Source organism: Callospermophilus lateralis, chromosome 5, assembly GCF_048772815.1.
Source record: "Callospermophilus lateralis isolate mCalLat2 chromosome 5, mCalLat2.hap1, whole genome shotgun sequence".
NCBI lineage: Eukaryota > Metazoa > Chordata > Mammalia > Rodentia > Sciuridae > Callospermophilus > Callospermophilus lateralis.
Genome location: NC_135309.1, coordinates 42,796,203 through 42,815,522, shown reverse-complemented (window position 1 = coordinate 42,815,522; position 19,320 = coordinate 42,796,203). Strand labels below are relative to the sequence as shown.

The following is a 19,320-nucleotide window of genomic DNA, read 5'->3' as shown; positions in this document are numbered from 1 at the left end:
GCAGGGGACATAGCTCAGTGATAGAACACTTGCCTAGTATGTGCAAGGTCCTGGATTTGATCACCAGCACTAAAAATAAAAAAATTAAGAGAAATTCCTATAAAAATCTGGCTTTCCAGAGTTTTCTGAAAAACTGAATAGTCTAGAGCTGATTAGGAGAGGCATGCACTTTTCAGCTGACCACATCCCTTTCTCACTCGTGCTCATTTAAATTTCCAGCCTGACTTCTACAGGCATCTAAGTTTGCAAATCTTACTTTAGAAAACATAAGTAGTAGAAGCACAGACCTGGCCCCAATGGTCAAGACCTGATCCAGCTCTGAATGGGAGCTGGGCCCTCTCACCTGATAAGTCAGTGACAGCAGGGTCCGCTAGCCGCCCATAGTGCGCCATGAGTTTGAGCTTGGTCTCCTGTTTCCTGTGTTTCTTGCCCACATAATGTTGTTGAGCCATGGCGGGGTCGTTGAAAGTCGCATGACAAAGGCTGCAGAACTTGTCTGGGTCTATCATCTCTCTATTCTGGTGCAAGGCTAAGGTGGAGGCCACAAGGAAAGGATTTGTAAGGCGTTTCGACAGAGCTGCGGTGAAAGAGTTCAAACAGAAACAATGAAAAAACCCAGAAGGTGCCAAGCTTTCAAATATGCTGAAGAGAAAGGAAGGCAGTGTCACTATTTAATCATACTGGCAGATGTGGCACTGCCTATGTGAATCACACAATGAACACCTTCTCTAATTGGGAAAATTGGGAAGATCTGGGATAGTCCAGAAGCAGTTAATGTGCTCAGCAGCTTCAACTACTTTAGGCATTCAAGTCCTGATTTTCTCATACCATGAAGAGACTCTGAACTTCTGCCATTAAGTTGCTTAATTATTACAAACTAGAGGTGCATACTGCAATCTTTTCGTCCCTCAGAATTTCCTGGACTTTCATAGCAAGTGGGTAAGAAGTTTGGGTATTTTATTTGCATCTTCACAATATCCCAGTTAGGGGCTGGGGTTGTGGCTCAGTGGTAGAGTGCGCACCTAGCATGTGTGAGGCATGGGTTCTACCCTCAGCACCACATAAAAAAGTAAATAAACAAAATAAATGTATTGTGTCCATCTACAACTAAAAAAAAAAAAAAAAAAAGTATCCCAGATACAGAGCTGGGACCACTGCACTGATGTAGACATTGAGGTTCTGAGCTCATATGAGGTCAGGAAACCACACTAGTGATGCCTTTTAGGCTACACTGCTTTCTACGCTGAGTGAGGGAGAGAGGACAGTGAACATCAGGTTACACATTTTGTACATATTTTTTTCTCTCTGTTCTTCAGAACCACCCTAATGATGTTTGCATTATTTTGCCAAATTACAGAGAAAAACTGAGGCTCAGATAGGTAAAGTGGCTTGCCTAAGATCACTAAGCTAGTGAGTGAACCCAGGTCAGTGTGACCTTAGAGCCCAAGCTCTCTTTGCCACGCCCAGCTGCCAGAGTGTGGCAAGAAGGCTACAACTGATGCTTTCCCTGACTGTGCTGGGGTGTGATTCAGTGAAGTAGAGCCTGGTATGGGCATAGTATGAGCTTCCTGTGAGTCAGCATGGGTCCTGATGTTGACTGCAGGCTGTGCTGATGCCTTATAAAGTGGATACCATGACTCGCTAATAAGTACTGATGGGGAACAATGTTAACCTAGCAACCACTGCTATAAAAATGTGGATCCCAGAACCACCATCAGTGGTAGAGAAGGGATAGAGCACAGCAGCACTCACAGGTAGATGAGATGGCTCAGATGCTATTCTGTCCCTGTACCACTTCAACTGGGGCCATTTGGAGATTTTTCTCAAGCCATAAGAAATTTGCTGGCTATTCCCACAATAGTTTTCCAGTATAAGGAATCTCAATCTCTCTGGCCATTAATTTTTGTTTCAGCAAGCCATGGAAAAGGTAAACTTCGTGTTGTAGAATATAAGAAAATATTGTTTGTGGTGATGAATGGGAGAAAAAGGCAGGTTATAAAGCAATTTGTTTCTTGTGTCCTCAATTTTCTAAAACAGCAAAAACCATAGGTAAGTGACTGTATGAAAACAAAGTCAAAAAGTATTTTTCCATATTTTCCAATTCTTCTACAATGAATGTAGATTTTTTGACATCAGAAAAGAGATAATAATAGTCATTAAGAGATAAAGGTCATTGAATTGGAGGCAGTGCTGGAAGCCTATAATTCCAGCTAATCAGGAGGCTGACAAAGGAGGACTGTAAGTTTGAGGCCAGCCTGGGCAACTTAGTGAGACCTTGTCTCAAAATAAAAAATAAAAAGTGCTGGGGATATAGTTTAGTAGTAGAATGCTTGCCTAGCATGTGCAAGGGACATATGGAAAGAATATTCTACAGGGATGTCCACTGTAGTGTTATTTATAATACCAGGAAAACGGAAGAGGAAAACTCAAATGTTTAACATTAGGGGAATGGTTGAATGTGGTTATAATGTAGTCACTCTAAATGTTTACAAAAATAGTTTTTAGTTACACAGGGAAATATAAATGTTATATTAAATTAAAAATATAAATGAGAAATATACATACAATATGGTCATGTCACTATTAAAAATAACTGCCATCTATCTATGTATACTGGCATTTTGAAATGTCATCCACATATTAAGAGTAGTTCTCTTGGTGGTAGGATTTTGGTGTTATTTTAATTTATTTTTTGTACATTTACACTGTTTGAATTGTATTTGAATTATGAATAATTTGAATTATTCATAATGAGTGTGTGTCATTTTTTTAAAAAAACAAAGTTTTTAAGGTATTCTATGTTTATATGCTCCTATATATGCAATTAACCTAAATATACACATAGCAAATATACAAACAGATAAACACACATAAACACATACCTAACAAAAAAAGTTTTTAGGAGAAACAGTACTCCAAAATGTTAACAGTGGTTATTGCTCAAGGGTAAAATTATGATAATTTTTCTATTCATCTATATTTTCCATGTTTTTTACAACATGCATATATTACTTATACATTAGGAAAATGTTTAATTTCAAGAAGTTACAAACATGTACATGATTACATGGAAAAGTGCTTAAATTACAAAAATCGAATGAAAAGTAAAAACAATACAAGTGATTCATGGACTATGATGACAACTATGTAAAAACATTATCTTCAAGTGACAAAGGCTAAAAGTAAATATGAAAAATAAACTCTTTAGTGTGGAAGTTTTGGGATAAGATTTGTTCCTGAGAATTTTCCCATTTGTGGAAAGATACATATGGCTTGATAAAGTTTAGTTCTTAAGCTAGTATCCTTTGGCCTAATGCTTAAACATTGTGGCATCATGATTTGTACCAATACTGGTTTTAAGCAAAAGCAATCAGTACAAGTCAATGATTAATTAATCGTAAGCAAGGCCAATGGCATGTTCCCAGTGGTGGATACTGGATCAACTATTGCATTTTATGAGGGAATTCTACCCACTGGCTATTTTAATGGTGACAACAATGATCATTTACTGAGCATCTATTATGTCCTAGGTTTTTAACATACATTATTTTAACCTCACATCTATGAAGTAGACAGCGTTAACATTTTACAGGTGAGGAAACTCAGACACAAAGAAGTTATACAAATGATAAACAGCAGCATCAGGTTTTAAACCTGGGTATCTATGACTTCAAAGGCCATATTTCATTGTTTCATACATTGAGTAACTAGATTTAGGTGTGATAAGAAGGTATAATTATGAGTGCGTTTTCACCCTATCTTCAAAACTTCCAAATATTATTGTCTTGTTTTCATAACACAGTAAAACAAATAGTACAAATAGTGTAGCCTACTTTGTGGCACAAAATACAGAAGCAAAAATTCACAAGAAAAAAATGAAACAAAGATCAAAGAACTTTCCCTCTTAACTAACTGCAGTTAGCAGAGGTTAAAAACTCCAGCAAACCAGAAGTTAATGAGATGAAAGCAAGGGGTGAGCTCCAGTGGTGACAAGATAAAAGAGGCTATTTTAGAAGTCACTGCACTGGGAACAAATCCATGGCAGCTGCAAACAGCTTGCTGGGCAGTAGTGTTGGCACTGAAGTATTCTGCTTTGAAAGGCAAGTCCTTGTGTAGAGAACAGGCAGCTTTTGAGGATTAAAGTTAGTAGGGTAAAACCTGAGCATGAGAAAAGGACACGGACTTAGCTTTCAACTTGGAACAAGGTAATAAGAGCAAGTGGATAGTGGGAGGGAAAAAATTAAGTGGGAAAAGCAGGAGACAGAACACTTTCACAGTGTGTGTGTGTGTGTCTTGGAGAATTTTGGCATTTCTGAGTTGCAGTTTTTGGTCAGGACAAAAGTCCAGGCTAAGAATCTTCTACTGAGGAAACACTGGTGGAACCAAAGAAAGGGAGGTTAGGTGAGCATAACTCTGAGGCTGCATTTCAATGAAGTGCAGTATATATATATAATATACTTTTTATATTTATAAGAGCTCTCAAAAGCTGTTCAACCTCTCTGTGGTCCCAGTGAACATTTCTGGGAGCACCTGGCAATAATGCCCTGAGGACAGGAAGGGTCCCAATATAGCACTACTCAGGAAAACCAGTACCTTCCACCTTAGTGGATTGCTGCTTCAGCTTTAAGTTCTTTGCGTGGGTCTTCCCCAGGTAGTGCGACTGGGCCACAACAGGGGAGGAAAAGGTCATGTTACAGATGGGGCAGCACTGGTTCTTGTCTTTGCTTCTGCTGCTCTTCTGGTTGAGAGAAAGAACACAGGTCTGATCATGCCACTGCCCGGCCAGAAAATCTTCAGTGGTTCCCCAGTGCCCATAGTACACTGGGCATTTAAGACCCCCTTCACTTATTAACCCCCAAACTGCCTTTTTGGATTTTGTTCCACCTATTTTGTCCCAGTCTCTACTCATCATACCCCACTTTATTCTCTATTGCTTATTTTGCCTGAACTATTCCTGTTGTCTAGAATGTTCTTCCTTTCTTTCCTGCCTGATGTCTTGTCTGCTTAGCCTTTGAGGCCTACTTGAAATAGCTGCTCTTCATTTTAGGAGACTTTTACTCAAGAAAATAATCAGCATATAATTATCAAGCCCCTTCATGTTTGCATTCCAGGAAGAATCTTACTCCTCCTCTGTAATGCCAGAGAGCTAAGTAGACCTCTGTAATATGGTTTGCTAACATCCTAAACTCACAGTGTCACAGCTTAGAAGATTTTTCTGTGAACTCAAGTGCAAAATTCAGGTGTGGACTATTTGACTCACATTTTATTTCCTATTCCTTGAACCCTGTTGGAGTCTGGCACACAGTAGATGCTCAGAGTTCTCTGAATAAGCACATCATTGGATTTTACTTTTTGATCATGGTTAGGCTGGGAAACATATTTTAAACCTATATTAAGGTGTCCCAATCTAAGCAAGTCTGATCTCTGAACAAGGTATTCATTTAGCATTTCTGAACCTTGGCACTGTTGATATTTTGGGCTCAGTAACTTTTGTTGGGGGTAGGTGCTGTAATCTCACTTGAACTACTCAGCTACCCCAAGAGTTGAAACTGAAGTACAACAAGGTGAAGTGACTTGCCCAGTCACAGAGTTCATCCTATCTTCTTCAATTTTAAATCATAAGAAAGGCCATGAGGGGAGACATTCAGGGACTTTCCAAAAGGGACAAGCAAGGTCCTTCAAACCACTGGCCACTAAAATACAAGGTAGCAGTTTGTAAAATAAACTTTTATTTATAGATCATCGACTAGCAACTGGAATTTCTCCTCACAATGCCTTAAGACATAGGAATCATCTCTTTGAGTGAAGTTCAGAGAGAAGTGCTCGCCCAAAGTTGTCCACCCAGGAAACTGCAGTGCCTGGTTCACTGACTTCTCATTGCATGTGTACAGCTTGCCACAGAACAGAAATAAGTATTCCTAAGGGAGAGGGGTTATTTCAAGATAATTCTCACAGTAATTCTGACCCCCAAATTAAATGCAATTACCAATTAATGAGAGCAGGCATTTGTTTTACTTATTTACTCAAAACATTCTAAACTCAGTACTTTTTACAGCTCTCAAGAAAGTAAGCAGCTTTCTTCCCTCTACTTTCTCTTGGATAGTTTCTTGTCCTGCTCTAAGAAATTGTTGGGTAGCATGAATAATAATAGTTCTATTTACTGAGTCCTTACTACATGCCAGGTTCTGTGTTGGGTGTTTTTTATAAACCTTGTCTTGCTTTAGTTAAGGAAAATCCTGTAGATATTTAGGATGTTATCCATTTTCATAGAGAAAGAAATTGAGGCTCAGAGAAGTAATAAAACCTGTCTAAGTCACAAAATAGGAGCAGGATTTGTAGCCGAGTTAGACTGACTCAAAGTCCAGGCTCTTTCACCACACCAACCTGTGTGCTGGCTTCATCAGGAAGCGAGAGGTCTCAACATGGCAGCTGTATTACCTGATCTGAGTCTAGTCTCTTCATTTCCCCCTTTAATGTCTCCAATCCATGGATTGCTAGGTATCTCTTCACTTTGTTGGCATGTTTTTTGCTCTGCAAGAACCCAGGAAAAAGATCAAAGATAGCCAACTGCCATTTCATATTGAAGGCATTAAAGACTAGATTTTCATCTGATTCATCTTCACAAAAACTTCTGAGGTGCAGAGTGTGGGGGAAGAAACTTAGTTTATCGAGTCCCCACACTGTGAGAGGCACTTCACATGCTATCAAATTTAATTTTCTGGGGCTAGGGCTGTGGTTCAGTGGTAGTGCACTTGCCTGGCATGTGTGAGGCACTAGGTTCAGTTCTCAGTACTGCACATAAATAAATAAAATAAAGGCCCATTGGGGCTGGGGATATAGCTCAGTCAGTAGAGTGCTTGCCTTGCATGCACAAGGTTCTGGGTTCAATCCCCAGCAACACCCAAAAAATAAAATAAAATAAAGGTCTATCAACAACTAACTAAATAAATAAAAATTTAGTTTTCACAATAATCAATGAGAAAATTATCATCTCCTCATGCATGAAGAAACTGAGGCTAAAGATGGTGAAGTTTCTTGCCCAAGATGAGTAGCAGAGCTAAAATTCAAACTCATAGTTTCTGCTTTCTACTCTACTAAGTTGAAAGGGAAGACACACTATAATGATCCTGATTTGAATGGGAGAGATGAGACTCAGAGAAATCACCTCAATCTACAGGTCACAAGCCAACATGCATGAACATAAAGCCTGAGTGCTAAGAATTACATTTCACGGTGCACGTCAGGGAGAAGTGAGGGTTTGGCACTGGATCAAAGAAGTGAAGGAGTGCTAAAGGTTCAATGGAAAAGGTACCTGGTAATGTGCCAGCTTCTGGGATTCAGAAATCAGCAAGGCGCAGCAAACTTTACACTGGGTATTAGTGAAGAGGCATTGGTTCTTCTGGATCATGTGTTCCACTACAGAGGGGAAAAGAAAAAATCTGAGTTGACAAATATGATCGCAGTAGCACTGTCTATATATATATATATATATATTAGTTGTAGATGGGTATAATACCTTTTATTTATTTTATGTGGTGCTGAGGATTGAACCCAGTGCCTCACACTTGCTAGGCACACACTCTACCACTGAGCTACAAGCCCAGCCCCAACAGCACTGTCTTTCAACCCTGTCTTAAACACATGCACTAAGTAATAGAATGTCATACTAATACATACAAAGTTGTTAGTTACTACCACCTAGCACGTGCTAGGAAAGCACTCTACTGTAGTTATGATGTAGTCAGTTATTATGCTATCATCTCACACCATCTGCATTATTACTTATTTTATAATTTTATAAATACAAACCTTCTTTACTAAGTAACTTTTTAAAAAAATATTTATTTATTTATTTTTAGGTATAGATGGACACAACACAATGCCTTTATTTTTATGTGGTACTAAGGATCAAACCCGGGTCCTGCCCATGCTAGGCAAGTGCTCCACCGCTGAGCCACAATCCCAGCCCCTACTAAGTAACTGTTTTTTAAAAAAATATTTTTTAGTTGTAGATGAACACAACACCTTTCTTTCTTTCTTTCTTTTTGTGGTGCTGAGGATTGAACCCAGTGGCTTGCACATGCTAGGCAAGCGCTCTACCATTGAGCCACAACCCCAGCCCCCTTAGTAACTTCTCTTTAAAATGAATCTTTAGGACTGGGGTTGGGGTTCAGTGGCAGAGCGCTTGCCTCACACATGTGAGGCACTGGGATCAATCCTTAGCACTACATAAAAATAAATAAACAAAATAAGTGTATTGTGAAAAAAAAAAAGAAAAAAAAAGAAGTGTATGTGTCCCTGTATAACTAAAAAAAAAAAGTTTTTTTTTTTAAAAAAGTAATCTTTATAGCTAGGCATGGTGGTACTTGCCTGTAATCCTAGCAACTCAGGAGTCTGAGGCAAGAGAATTTAAAAGCTTGAGGCTAGCTTTAGCAGTTGAGACCCTATCATTTTTTTTTTAAATATTTATTTGTTAGGTGTAGCTGGACACAATACCTTTATTTTTTTATTTTTATGTGGTGCTTAGGATCGAACCCAGGGCCTTGCACGTGCTAGGAAAGCACTCTACCACTGAGCCACAACCCCAGCCCGAGACCCGGTCTTAAAATAAAAATAAAAATGGCTGGGGATGTAGATCAGTGGTTGAGCACTTGCCTAGCATGCATGAAACCCTGGTTTCAATTTCTAGTACCAAAAAAAGAAAAAAAGACATGGTAGTACCTAACTGAGGCTTACTACCAGATAGAATCAGGAGAATTGAAAAGGGAATTATTATCTCACTGTTCTGGATCTGACTTTGAAACCTCTACAATCACCTAACATATCACAAAAGTTTGATACTGTAGGAAACATGGTTTTAGCTTGTGCTTAATTGTTAGGCATGGAGAACTTGCCTCTTTGAGAAGGGAGCCATCGCACTCAAGATGTGAATTCCACCATAGCATCAATAACAAGAAGTAGAGGCCAAGTCCAGAAAACTAGGAGGGAAGAACAAGCCCATGCTTCTTTTCTCCCAGTTCCAAAAAGTGGTCAAGATGCCCAGGAGAAGAAGCCAGGCATGGTGGCACATGTCTGTCATCTCAGTAACTCAGGAGGCTGAGGCAGGAGGATGGCAAGTTCAAAGCCAGCCTCAGCAATTTAGTGAGACCCTAAGCAACTTAGCAAGACCCTGTCTCAAAATAAAGAGAGATAGGAAAGTGGCTAAGTGGTTACAAACCCTGGTAAAAAAAAAAAAAAAAAAGATGCCCAGGAGGAAGGTTCTTGGTGGAGAACATCTAAGATGCCTCTCTCTCTCTATGCCATTAGATCAAATGCTCATCTTTTAGGGCAGAAAGGTTTGTCTGGCTATATTTCTGTCCTGTAGGATCTCTTGTTTATTACCACATTTTTCTTTCTTTTTCTTTTTTTTTTTTAGTGTGCGATTTTTAAAAACTTTTTTAAATACATGACAGCAGTGGAACGCATTACACATATAGAGCACAATTTTTCATATCTCTGTATATAAAGTATGTTCACACCATACACATAATGTCTTTATGCATTTTTTTTTTTTTTGCATTACAATTCTATTACCACATTTTTCTCCTTTTCTCCTAGAGTGTTTCGTAAATTTTTGTGAAAGACTTTGCCTGCCTTGCTGTGTTCAGAGAAACCAAGGTTGGCTGTGTCTGTGAAGACTGCTGGGCCAGAGTATTTTATTTTTTTGATGCTGGGGATTTAACACAAGGACACTTTACTGCTTTACTACTAAGCTACATCCTCAGCTCTCTCTCTCTCTCTCTTTTTTTTTGATACCAGGGATTGAACTCAGGGGCACTTGACCAATGAGCCACATCCCCAGCCCTATTTTATATTTGATTTAGAGACAGGTTCTCATCAAGTTGCTTAGGGCCTCACTAAATTGCTGGCCCAGAACTTAGGATCCTCTTGTCTCGCCTTCTGAGTTGCTAAGATTATAAGCATGCACCATGGCACATGGCCTGAGCCACAGGTTTTCAAAAGAGGCAAGAAGCTCCACAGAATGGAAAGATGAGACAGGGGTCATAGTCCAGCCACCACCTCCTCACCTGGAGGTTCTGGATCCTGCTCCCTACCCACAGGGTGCTGGGGAATCCTACCAGGACCTTGGGCACACTAGGCAAGTGCCCTAACATTGCTCTACACCTCCAGCCCCAGACTTTGTTTTGTTAAAGGAGATAGGTCTCCTTTTGAGGACATTCAGAATCTGACTCCCATAGACTACACAGGGAAGGGGCACACCATTTATGACTCTGTATCCCCACTATTTAGTACAATACTGTACCCACAAGCAGGGACTTGGTTAATACCTACTAAATGAATACACTCTGTGCTGGAACCCACTCTTTGACCTGAGAGTACACTTGTATGATGCACACATTATGTATTCAGAGTGCCATGCCCATGCCAGCACTGGACTTAGTGCTGGGGCCATGACAATAAATAAAGCACATAAGGTAAAGAGTAAATAAATAAGCAGGATAATGATAGAGAATGAGAATGCTATAGAAACAAGGTAAATTGGTAGAAAATGATGGGGGCAGGATAGTTAGTGAAGACTCACAGGAAAGTGTCAGCCATAAGAAGGTGTAGGGGAAAAGAATGTTCCTGCCTGAGCCACTTTCTGAGGCCGGGATGAGTGGCATGTTCAAGGAATGGAGAGAAGGCCAGTGTAGCTAGAGTGTGGTAAAAGAAGAGTGGTAGGAGACAAAGTTGGAGAGGCAACATGAAGCCTACTAGATGATGCTGAATGAATGTAAGACTCATAAATTGCAGTATGAACTTCAGATTTTATTCTTTCTGTAATGAGAGGCAACAAGCCCTAGTTTATGTGTTGAAAAGATTACTCTGCTGGGTGTGGTGGTGCATACCTATAGTACCAGCCATATGGGAGGCTGAGGCAGGAGTTCACAAGTTTGAGGTCAGCCTTGGCAACATTAGCAAGACTCTGTCCTCTGTCTCAAAATAAAAAATAAAAAGGGCTGGGGATGTAGCTCAGTGGTAGAGTGCCCCCAGGTTCCATCCCCCATAACAAAAAACAACAAAAAAACTATTGAACTTTGAGTGGATTGTGGCTCAGTGGTAGAGCACTCACCTAGCAAGTTCGAGGCCCTGGGTTCAATCCTCATTACAACATAAAAAAATAAAATAAAGGGGCTGGGATATGGCTCAAGCGGTAGCACGCTCGCCTGGCATGCGTGTGGCCTCGGTTGGATCCTCAGCACCACATACAAAGATGTTGTGTGTGTGGGGGGCGGGAATCTCTCTCTCTCTCTCTCTCTTAAAAAAAAAAAAGGGGGAACAATTATTAAAATAAATAAATAAATAAATAAAATAAAGGTATTGTGTCTAACTATAAAAAAAAAAAAAAAAAAAAAAGCCGAAACTGTTGTACTTTGGGTAAGAACAGTGGGGATCTGTGGGTTTCTTTCCCTCAGGGCTGCTCTCATTTCCTCATGCACTCAGGAGCAGAGGTCCTGCCAGAGAGGAGCAGGAAGAGAACCAATAACTTCCCCAGGGAAGGGCAATACCACTTCTGTTCTAAATGGTGGGTGAGGCCTCTATGCTGCAATGCATGCAGTTGGTGGAAGTGGTGATCTCAGAGGCAGGAAGAGCCAAGGGCTCTACTGACCTGAAGTGCTAGTCATAAATGGGATAAGCATGTCCCTGGCTGAGACTGTGAGAGGGCCCATGTTAGATACACTCCTGGCCCATTATAAGGCTATGAACACTTCAAAGAGATGCAAAATGGCCCAGGGGGAAATAAAAGACAGGACAAACTTCAAAGTGGCCTGAATTTTAAATATGCTTTCCTATCAACACACAGATTCAACAGAAGACCAAGTAAGGCCTTATTGACTTCAGGTATTTAGAAAAATCTGTGGAATCAGAGCAACATAGACATATGGAGTAAAAAATGATTAAAAAAAGAGCCAAATTGAGAATATTTGCTTTTGAAATCTTCAGCCATCATGTGAACATTTTGACGACTAAAGCCACCAAGCTGTGAAGAAGCCCAAACTATTCCATGCAGGAAGACTATACAGGGAGGCCCTGGTGATACAAAAAGAAGCTCCATTCTTGTGCTATTTCAACTTCAGCCACCATCTGAGTGCACATATGTAACAGACCTTGAATGAGAACTATGCAACCAAGCCTTCTCCAAATTCCAGATCCATAAAAACTGAGAGAAGTTGTGAAGTTGAAGGAAGTGAAGTCCTACAGAGGGAAAAGAACCTACACAAATATCAGAATTCTGAGACAGATGTCTGACTACACATCCCTGTTGCCCTGATATGTACATCTAATCCAACAGGCAGAAATGGTTTGATACAGGTAATTACATGCTTAGAAAATCACCAGGTAGTCTGACAGTACTGGGTTGGACCTCCAGAATAAGGAGTAAATGTTCCAATAGGCTAATAAGGGTCTCTAAGGCAGCCCTCTCAGTTTTCATCATCAATGGAACCTACCCCTCAACATATAAAGCTGGAGAATGGATGCTAGACCACTGATAAAGAACTCAAGGTTCCATGGCCTTCCCCGACAGCAACAATAGCCAAGAAGCACTACTTACTTTTCTAAGTCTTATGAGAAGTTATGATTGGTAGGATTTCATTTGTATGCATTCTGTAGCCAATTAGAAAGTGTTAGGGTACAGGCTATCAGAGTATAAAGCATAAGGCAGATTTTCACAGGGTCAATGAAGTAGAGACAGAGAGAACCAGTGTGAGACAGTGTTATGATTTGGAATATGAAATGTTCCCCCAAATCTCCTATTTTTTTTTTAAATCTTTCTTTCTATTTCTTTATTTTTTATGGGGTACTGAGAATCGAACCCAGGGTCTCACACCTGTGAGGTAAGTACTCTACCACTGAACTACAGTCCCAGCCCCCAAACCTCCAATCTTAATGCAGGAATATTCAGAAGTGACATGATTGGATTGTGAGAGCTGAAACCTAATCAGTCCATCCTAGTGTGAATGGACTGGGTTGTAACTGTAGGCTGGTGGGGAAAAGCTAGAGGAGGTGGGTGACTGTGGGCATGCTCTGAAAGGGTTCATCTTCTCTGTGGCTCCTTCTTTCCTCTTTTTCTCTGTGCTCTTTGACAGCCAAGAGGTGAGCAGTTTTCCTCTGCCACACTCTTCAGCCATGATGTTCTGTTTCACCTAGGGCCCAGGGCAATGAACTTGACCAACCATGGACTAAACTGGGACTGTGAGCTAAAATAAACTTTCTCCCCTCTAAGTTCTTCTTCTTCTTTTTTCAGTGCTGAGGACCAAACTCAAGGCCTTGTGCATACTAGGCAAACACCCTTCCACTGAGCTAAATCCCCAAGCCCTCTAAGTTGTTCTTGTTGGTAATTTTTGTGATGCAACAAAAAGTTGACTAACACAGACAGCAAGATAATTCATAAGGTGTGCAGCGGGGTGGTGGTAGTGATGGAACAGTTCAGAGGTACAGCATGTACTTACCATGTATGAGGACCAGGGATCAACTCCCAGTACCCTCACCCTCAAAGGAAGATAATTCAAAGACTTAATAAATTTATGGGAAGTGGCACCTGGGAGACAAAGTGATCACTATCTTTGGGTGACTATGGTACCTTAAGTTGCCTTAGGTTGACTTAGAGCTAGGATGATTGGTCACAAAATGATTAAACCACCTCCTATATTACAATTAATAGTAAACTTTGCTTGCTATTCCTTGAGCCTTGATGTGACCTTAGAACATGCAATTCAGCCAGTTCCAGTGATATATGCCTTTAATCCCAGCTACCTGAGAGGCTGAGGCAGGAATAAATTGCTCAAGGTCAACCTGGGCAATTTAACAAAGTCCTGTCTCAAAATAAAATTAAAAAGGTCTGGGATTGACTGGGCATGGTGGTGCATTCTTATGATCCCAGCTGAGGCAGGAGGAGTGCAAGTTCAAGGCCAACCTGGGCAACTTATAGAGATTCTGTCTCAAAATAAAAAATAAGGGCTGGGATTCGACCCAGCTATCCCACTCCTCAGTTTATACCCAAAGGACTTAAAATCAGCATACTTCAGGGACACCATATCAATGTTTACAGCAGCACAATTCACAATAGCTAAATTATGCAATCAATCTAGATGCCCTTCAGTAGATGAATGGATAGGGAAACTTTGGCACATATACACAATGGAACATTACTCTGCATTAAAAGAGAATAAAATCATGGCATTTGCAGTAAGTAAATGAAGTTGGAGAATATAATGCTAAGTGAAGCAAGCCAATCCCAAAAAACCAAAGACCAAATGTATTCTTTGATATGAGGATGCTGACTCATAATGGCGATGGGGGGGGGTATGGGAAGAATAGAGAAACTTTAGATAGGGCAAAGCGGGGAGGGAGGGGAAAGAAAGGGGCTAGTGGGTAGGAAAGACGGTGAAATGAGTTAGACATCTTTACCCTAAGTACATGTATGAAGACTCGAATGGTGTGAAAATACTTTGTGTACAGTGACTTGAAAAATTGTGATTTATATGTATAATATGAAATGAATTGCATTCTGCTATCATGTATAACAAATTAGAATAAATAAATAATTTTAAAAATAAATAAATAAAATAAAAAATAGGACTGTGGATGTGGCTCAGTGGTCAAGTGCTCCTAAGTTCAATTCCCAGTTCATTCCGCCCCCAAAAAAATCTTCAGATTCTTGCTTTTTAACACAGGAAATTTCAACTAGATGTACACAAAATTAATTAACCATTGTTTTTTATTTTTTTACATTTAGGTTATTTCTCAGATTTTGTTAGTAGAAATAATGTCATGAATATCATTGTCTCTAAGTGTTCTATATTTAAAGCAAAGATAAAATTTTGTGTTACACTTTATACATTCATATGTCTTTTAATCTACTGATATTTTCAATTGGTGTTACATTTATTGAAATGAAACTGTGAATTAATTTCTGAAATCTGACTTGTGTCGTTCATTAAAGGTCATTTTAAGTCAGAAAAAAAATAAGGACTGGGGCTATAGCTCAGTGGCAGAGTGATTGCCTAGCACATGTCAGGTACTGTGTTCAATCTTTAGTACCACATTAAAAAATAAACGAATAAAATAAAGGCATGCCATCTATCTACATAAATAAATAAATAGGATTGGGAATGTAGCTCAGAGTGCTTGCCTAGCATGTGAGGGGCCTGGATTCAATCCCCTCATCCCACTGTACCCCCTCTAAAAAGGAAAATTTACCAACAACTGCGGGTAGTTCTCTGAGAGGGATGAAATCTATTTATCACCCCCTACTTATTATGGCTTATTAAGAGGCAAAGGGCGGGAGGGGAGGGGGGGAGGGGGGATAGTAGAGGATAGGAAAGGCAGCAGAATACAACAGACACTAGTATGGCAATATGTAAATCAATGGATGTGCAACTGATGTGATTCTGCAATCTGTATACGGGGTAAAAATGGGAGTTCATATCCCACTTGAATCAAAGTGTGAAATATGATATATCAAGAACTATGTAATGTTTTGAACAACCAACAATAAAAATTAATTAAAAAAAAGAGGCAAAGGGCTTTTAGTTACAGCTAAAAGTAGCAAATAACAAAAGAGTCTAGGGTAATAACCTACCCATGGAGACAATGGTTAGGCAATATAGTCTAATGGGTAGGGTAGCTTACAAGAATAAACCAGAGAGTTGGCCACATTAAGGCTACCAAGCCTTGGTACTTCTATTTGTTCTGTGAATCCATATTGTTGATAGTGTCAAGAAGTTCAAATTTTTATTCAATGAAAAAGGCATTAAAAAAGCAAACAGAAGGGCACTGATGATATGATACTAAAAGTTGTGTACTTACGATATGTATAAAAGAAAACCAATTGGAAATTCTGAAGTTAAAAGTCTAATATATTAAATGAAAAATTAATCAGAGGAGCTCAACAGAATATAAAAGTGGCAGAAGAATCAGTGAACTTCAAGATAGATCAACAGAAATATCAAATATAAGAACAAGGAGAAAAAAGACTGAAGAATAATGAACAAAGCTTCAGAGATTATGGGAAAGAATCAAATACACTAATACATGCATAAGGAGAATGCCAGAAGGAGAGAAGAGAAAAAAAGAGGTTAAAATAAAAAAAAAAGTTTGTAAACTCCCCATATTTCATGAAAAACAACCTATATATCCAAAAATCTCAAGGAACCCAAAGTAGGATAAAAACTAAGAGATCTATACCTAAATACATCATAGTCAAACTGTCAAGAGACAAAAGAAAATCTTGAAAGCAGCAAAAGACAAATAACTCATTTATACTAAAATAATTCAATTCATAATTTAACTTCTCTTCTGAAAGAATGAAGGATAGAAGGCAACAGAAGGATATGGAAAGTGGTGAAAAAGAACAAAATTATTAACCAAGAACTCCATATCCAATGTAACTTTTAAATATTACACTAAGGGCAAGAAGCCAGACGCAAAGGCCACTGTTATGGTTTGAATCTTAAATGTCCCCCCAAAGCTCATGTGCTGAAGGCATGGTCCCCAGCAGATGGTGCTTCTGGGAGGTGGAAGAAACTTTAAGATGTGGAGTCTAGTTGGAGGAAGCAGGTGATGGGGTATGTTCCCTTAAAGAGTATACTGGGCCCCTGGCCCATTCCAGTCTTTCTTTTGCTTCCTGGCTGCCATGGGGTGACAGCTTTTCTCTACGTACTCCCTATCATGACATTCTGCCCTGCCACAGGCCCAAAGAAATGTGGTCAAGCACCCGTGGACTCTGAAACCAAAATTAGGAACTGAAACAAACCTTTCCTCCTTTTAAGTTGTTTATCTCAAGTTTTTGTCATAGTAATGAAAGCTAACAGAGCCATGTATCATACAATTTTATTTACATGAAATATCCAGAATAAGCAAGTCCATAGAGATAGAAAGAAGATAAGTTGCCAGGGGTGTACATGGACACAATGTCTTTATTTATTTTTATGGAACCCAGGATGGAACCCAGTGTCTCACACATGCGAGGCAGGTGCTTTACAACTGAGCTATAGCACCAGCCCCAAATAGTAAGTTTTTTAAAAATAAGAACTTACAATAAAATGTGAGTATAGTAAATAAAGAATCTGTAATGTAGTTGTTTATTATCAAATATTATAATAATTTACATAAGGTAGTGAGACTCTGCCTCAAAAAAAAGGGGCTGGGGATGTATCTCAGTGGTAAAGCACCCCTGGGTTTAATCCCCAATATTAGAAAAACAAAACAAACAAAATAATATACAGAATAGAGGTATATTAGAGAAATATTTTTATATTTTGCGAGAATTAAGTCAGCATTAATTTGAAGTAGACTGGGATGGGTCAAGATCCATATTGCAATCACTGGAATATCATTAAAAAACTAAAAGATAAAAAAGTTGAAAAAAGGGCTGGGAATGTGGCTCAAGCAGTAGCGCGCTCGCCTGCTATGCGTGCGGCCCGGGTTCGATCCTCAGCACCACATACAAACAGAGATGTTGTGTCCGCCAAATACTAAAACATAATTATTAAAATTCTCTCTCTCTCTCTCCCTCTCTCTTTAAAAAAAAAAAGTTGAAAAAAAAAAAAAAAGTTGAAAAAAATCAACAAAGGAGGGGCTGGGGATGTGGCTCAAGCGGTAGAGCGATCGCCTGGCATGCATGCGGCCCGGGTTCAATCCTCAGCACCACATACAAACAAAGATGTTGTGCCCGCTGATAACTAAAAAATAAATATATTTTTTTCCCTAGTAATATACAATAATATATTTAAGTAATTGAACACAAGCTTTGTGATTAATGAATCATTAAGGAAAAAAAATAACAGTTCTTTCCATTTGAAGTTGAAGCAACCCAATACATTGAACATTGCCTTATGAAAAGAAATTAAGGACATAATCTTAAATACAATATCTATAAAAAATAAAGATAAAAAGAGTCAAACTGAAGCAAAGAGGTCAAACATTTTTACAATAAAAACTATAAAACACTTGTGAAAGAAACTGAAAACATAAATAATTGGAAAACTTGCCTTGGTTTACAGATTGAAAAACTATCCATACTTTAGATTCAATAAAATCCTTATTAAAATACCAATGACGTTTTTCATTGAAATACAAAATATACAGTCCCCCTCAATAGTGTAAGAGTGTTCCTTTTTTTCCACATCCTCACCAGCATAAAAAATAAATATTAAAATTCTCTCTCTCTACCTCTCTCTCTCTAAAAACAAACAAACAAACAACAACAACAAAAAACCAAAAAACCAATCAAGCCTTTAAAAAAAAAAAATCAACAGAAGAGGGGCTGGGGTTGTGGCTCAGCAGTGGAATGCTTGCCTAGCATGTGCGTGCAGTGCAAGGTGTTGGGTTCAATCTTCAGCACCACATAAAAATAAATAAATAAAATAAAGGTATTGTGTCCAACTACAACTAAAAAAAAATTAAAAAAAAATCAACAGAGGAATTAAAATGGCACACTAAAAATACGTAACATAAAAGAAGTCAGCAAAGGAGGAAGAGAACAGAAAGAAAATAATTAAATTGAAAATTTATTTTTCATATCAATAAGTAAATGTAAATAGTCTAAAGGCTGGGGTTGTGGCTTAGTGGTAGAGCGTTCACCTAGCAAGTGTGAGGCCCTGGGTTTGATCCTCAGCAACATATAAAAATAAATAAAGGTATTGTGCCCAATTACAACTAAAAAATAAATTTTAAAAAATAATTAAATGTAAATAGTCTAAACAGTCCACTCAAACCCAAGGTCTTGCACATGCACATTTTAGGCAAGCACTCTATCCCTCAGCTATCTCTCCAGCTCTTTTTCAATTTATTTCGAGAAAGGGTCTCACTGAGTTGCCTAGGCTGATCTCAAACTTCTGATCTTCCTGCCTCAGCCTCCAGAGTAGCTGGGATTACAGGTGTGTGTTACTCCATCTGGCTTAATACCTCTTTTTTATTTATTTTTTCATTTTGGTACCAGTATCGAACCCACAGGTGCTTAACCACTGAGCCACATCCCCTGCCTTATTTTTTGTTTGTTTTTTTTTTTTTTTAAAGATATTCTTTTTTTTTATTTTAAAGATATTTATTTATTTATTTTTATTTATTTTTTAGTTCTTGGCGGACACAACATCTTTGTTTGTATGTGGTGCTGAGGATCGAACCCGGGCCGCACGTATGCCAGGCGAGCGCGCTACCGCTTGAGCCACATCTCCAGCCCCTATTTTTTGTTTTTATTTTGAGATGGGGTCTTGCTAAATTGCTTAGGACCTCACTAAATTGCTGGCTTTTGAACTTGCGGTCCTCCTGCCTCAG

General features: G+C 39.0%; 1 protein-coding gene across 1 annotated transcript in view; it reads right to left on the bottom strand.

Annotated features, from left to right (window-relative positions):
* Znf346 (zinc finger protein 346) overlaps window positions 1–19,320 on the bottom strand; it is a 59,656-nt gene that overhangs the window by 30,242 nt on the left and 10,094 nt on the right. Inside the window, exons 2-5 of the mRNA XM_076855840.1 lie at window positions 7,313–7,416; window positions 6,439–6,531; window positions 4,594–4,738; window positions 344–529 (exon numbers count right to left, since the gene is read on the bottom strand). Coding sequence (XP_076711955.1) covers window positions 344–529; window positions 4,594–4,738; window positions 6,439–6,531; window positions 7,313–7,416 — 528 coding nt within the window. The remainder of the gene's footprint in view (window positions 1–343; window positions 530–4,593; window positions 4,739–6,438; window positions 6,532–7,312; window positions 7,417–19,320) is intronic.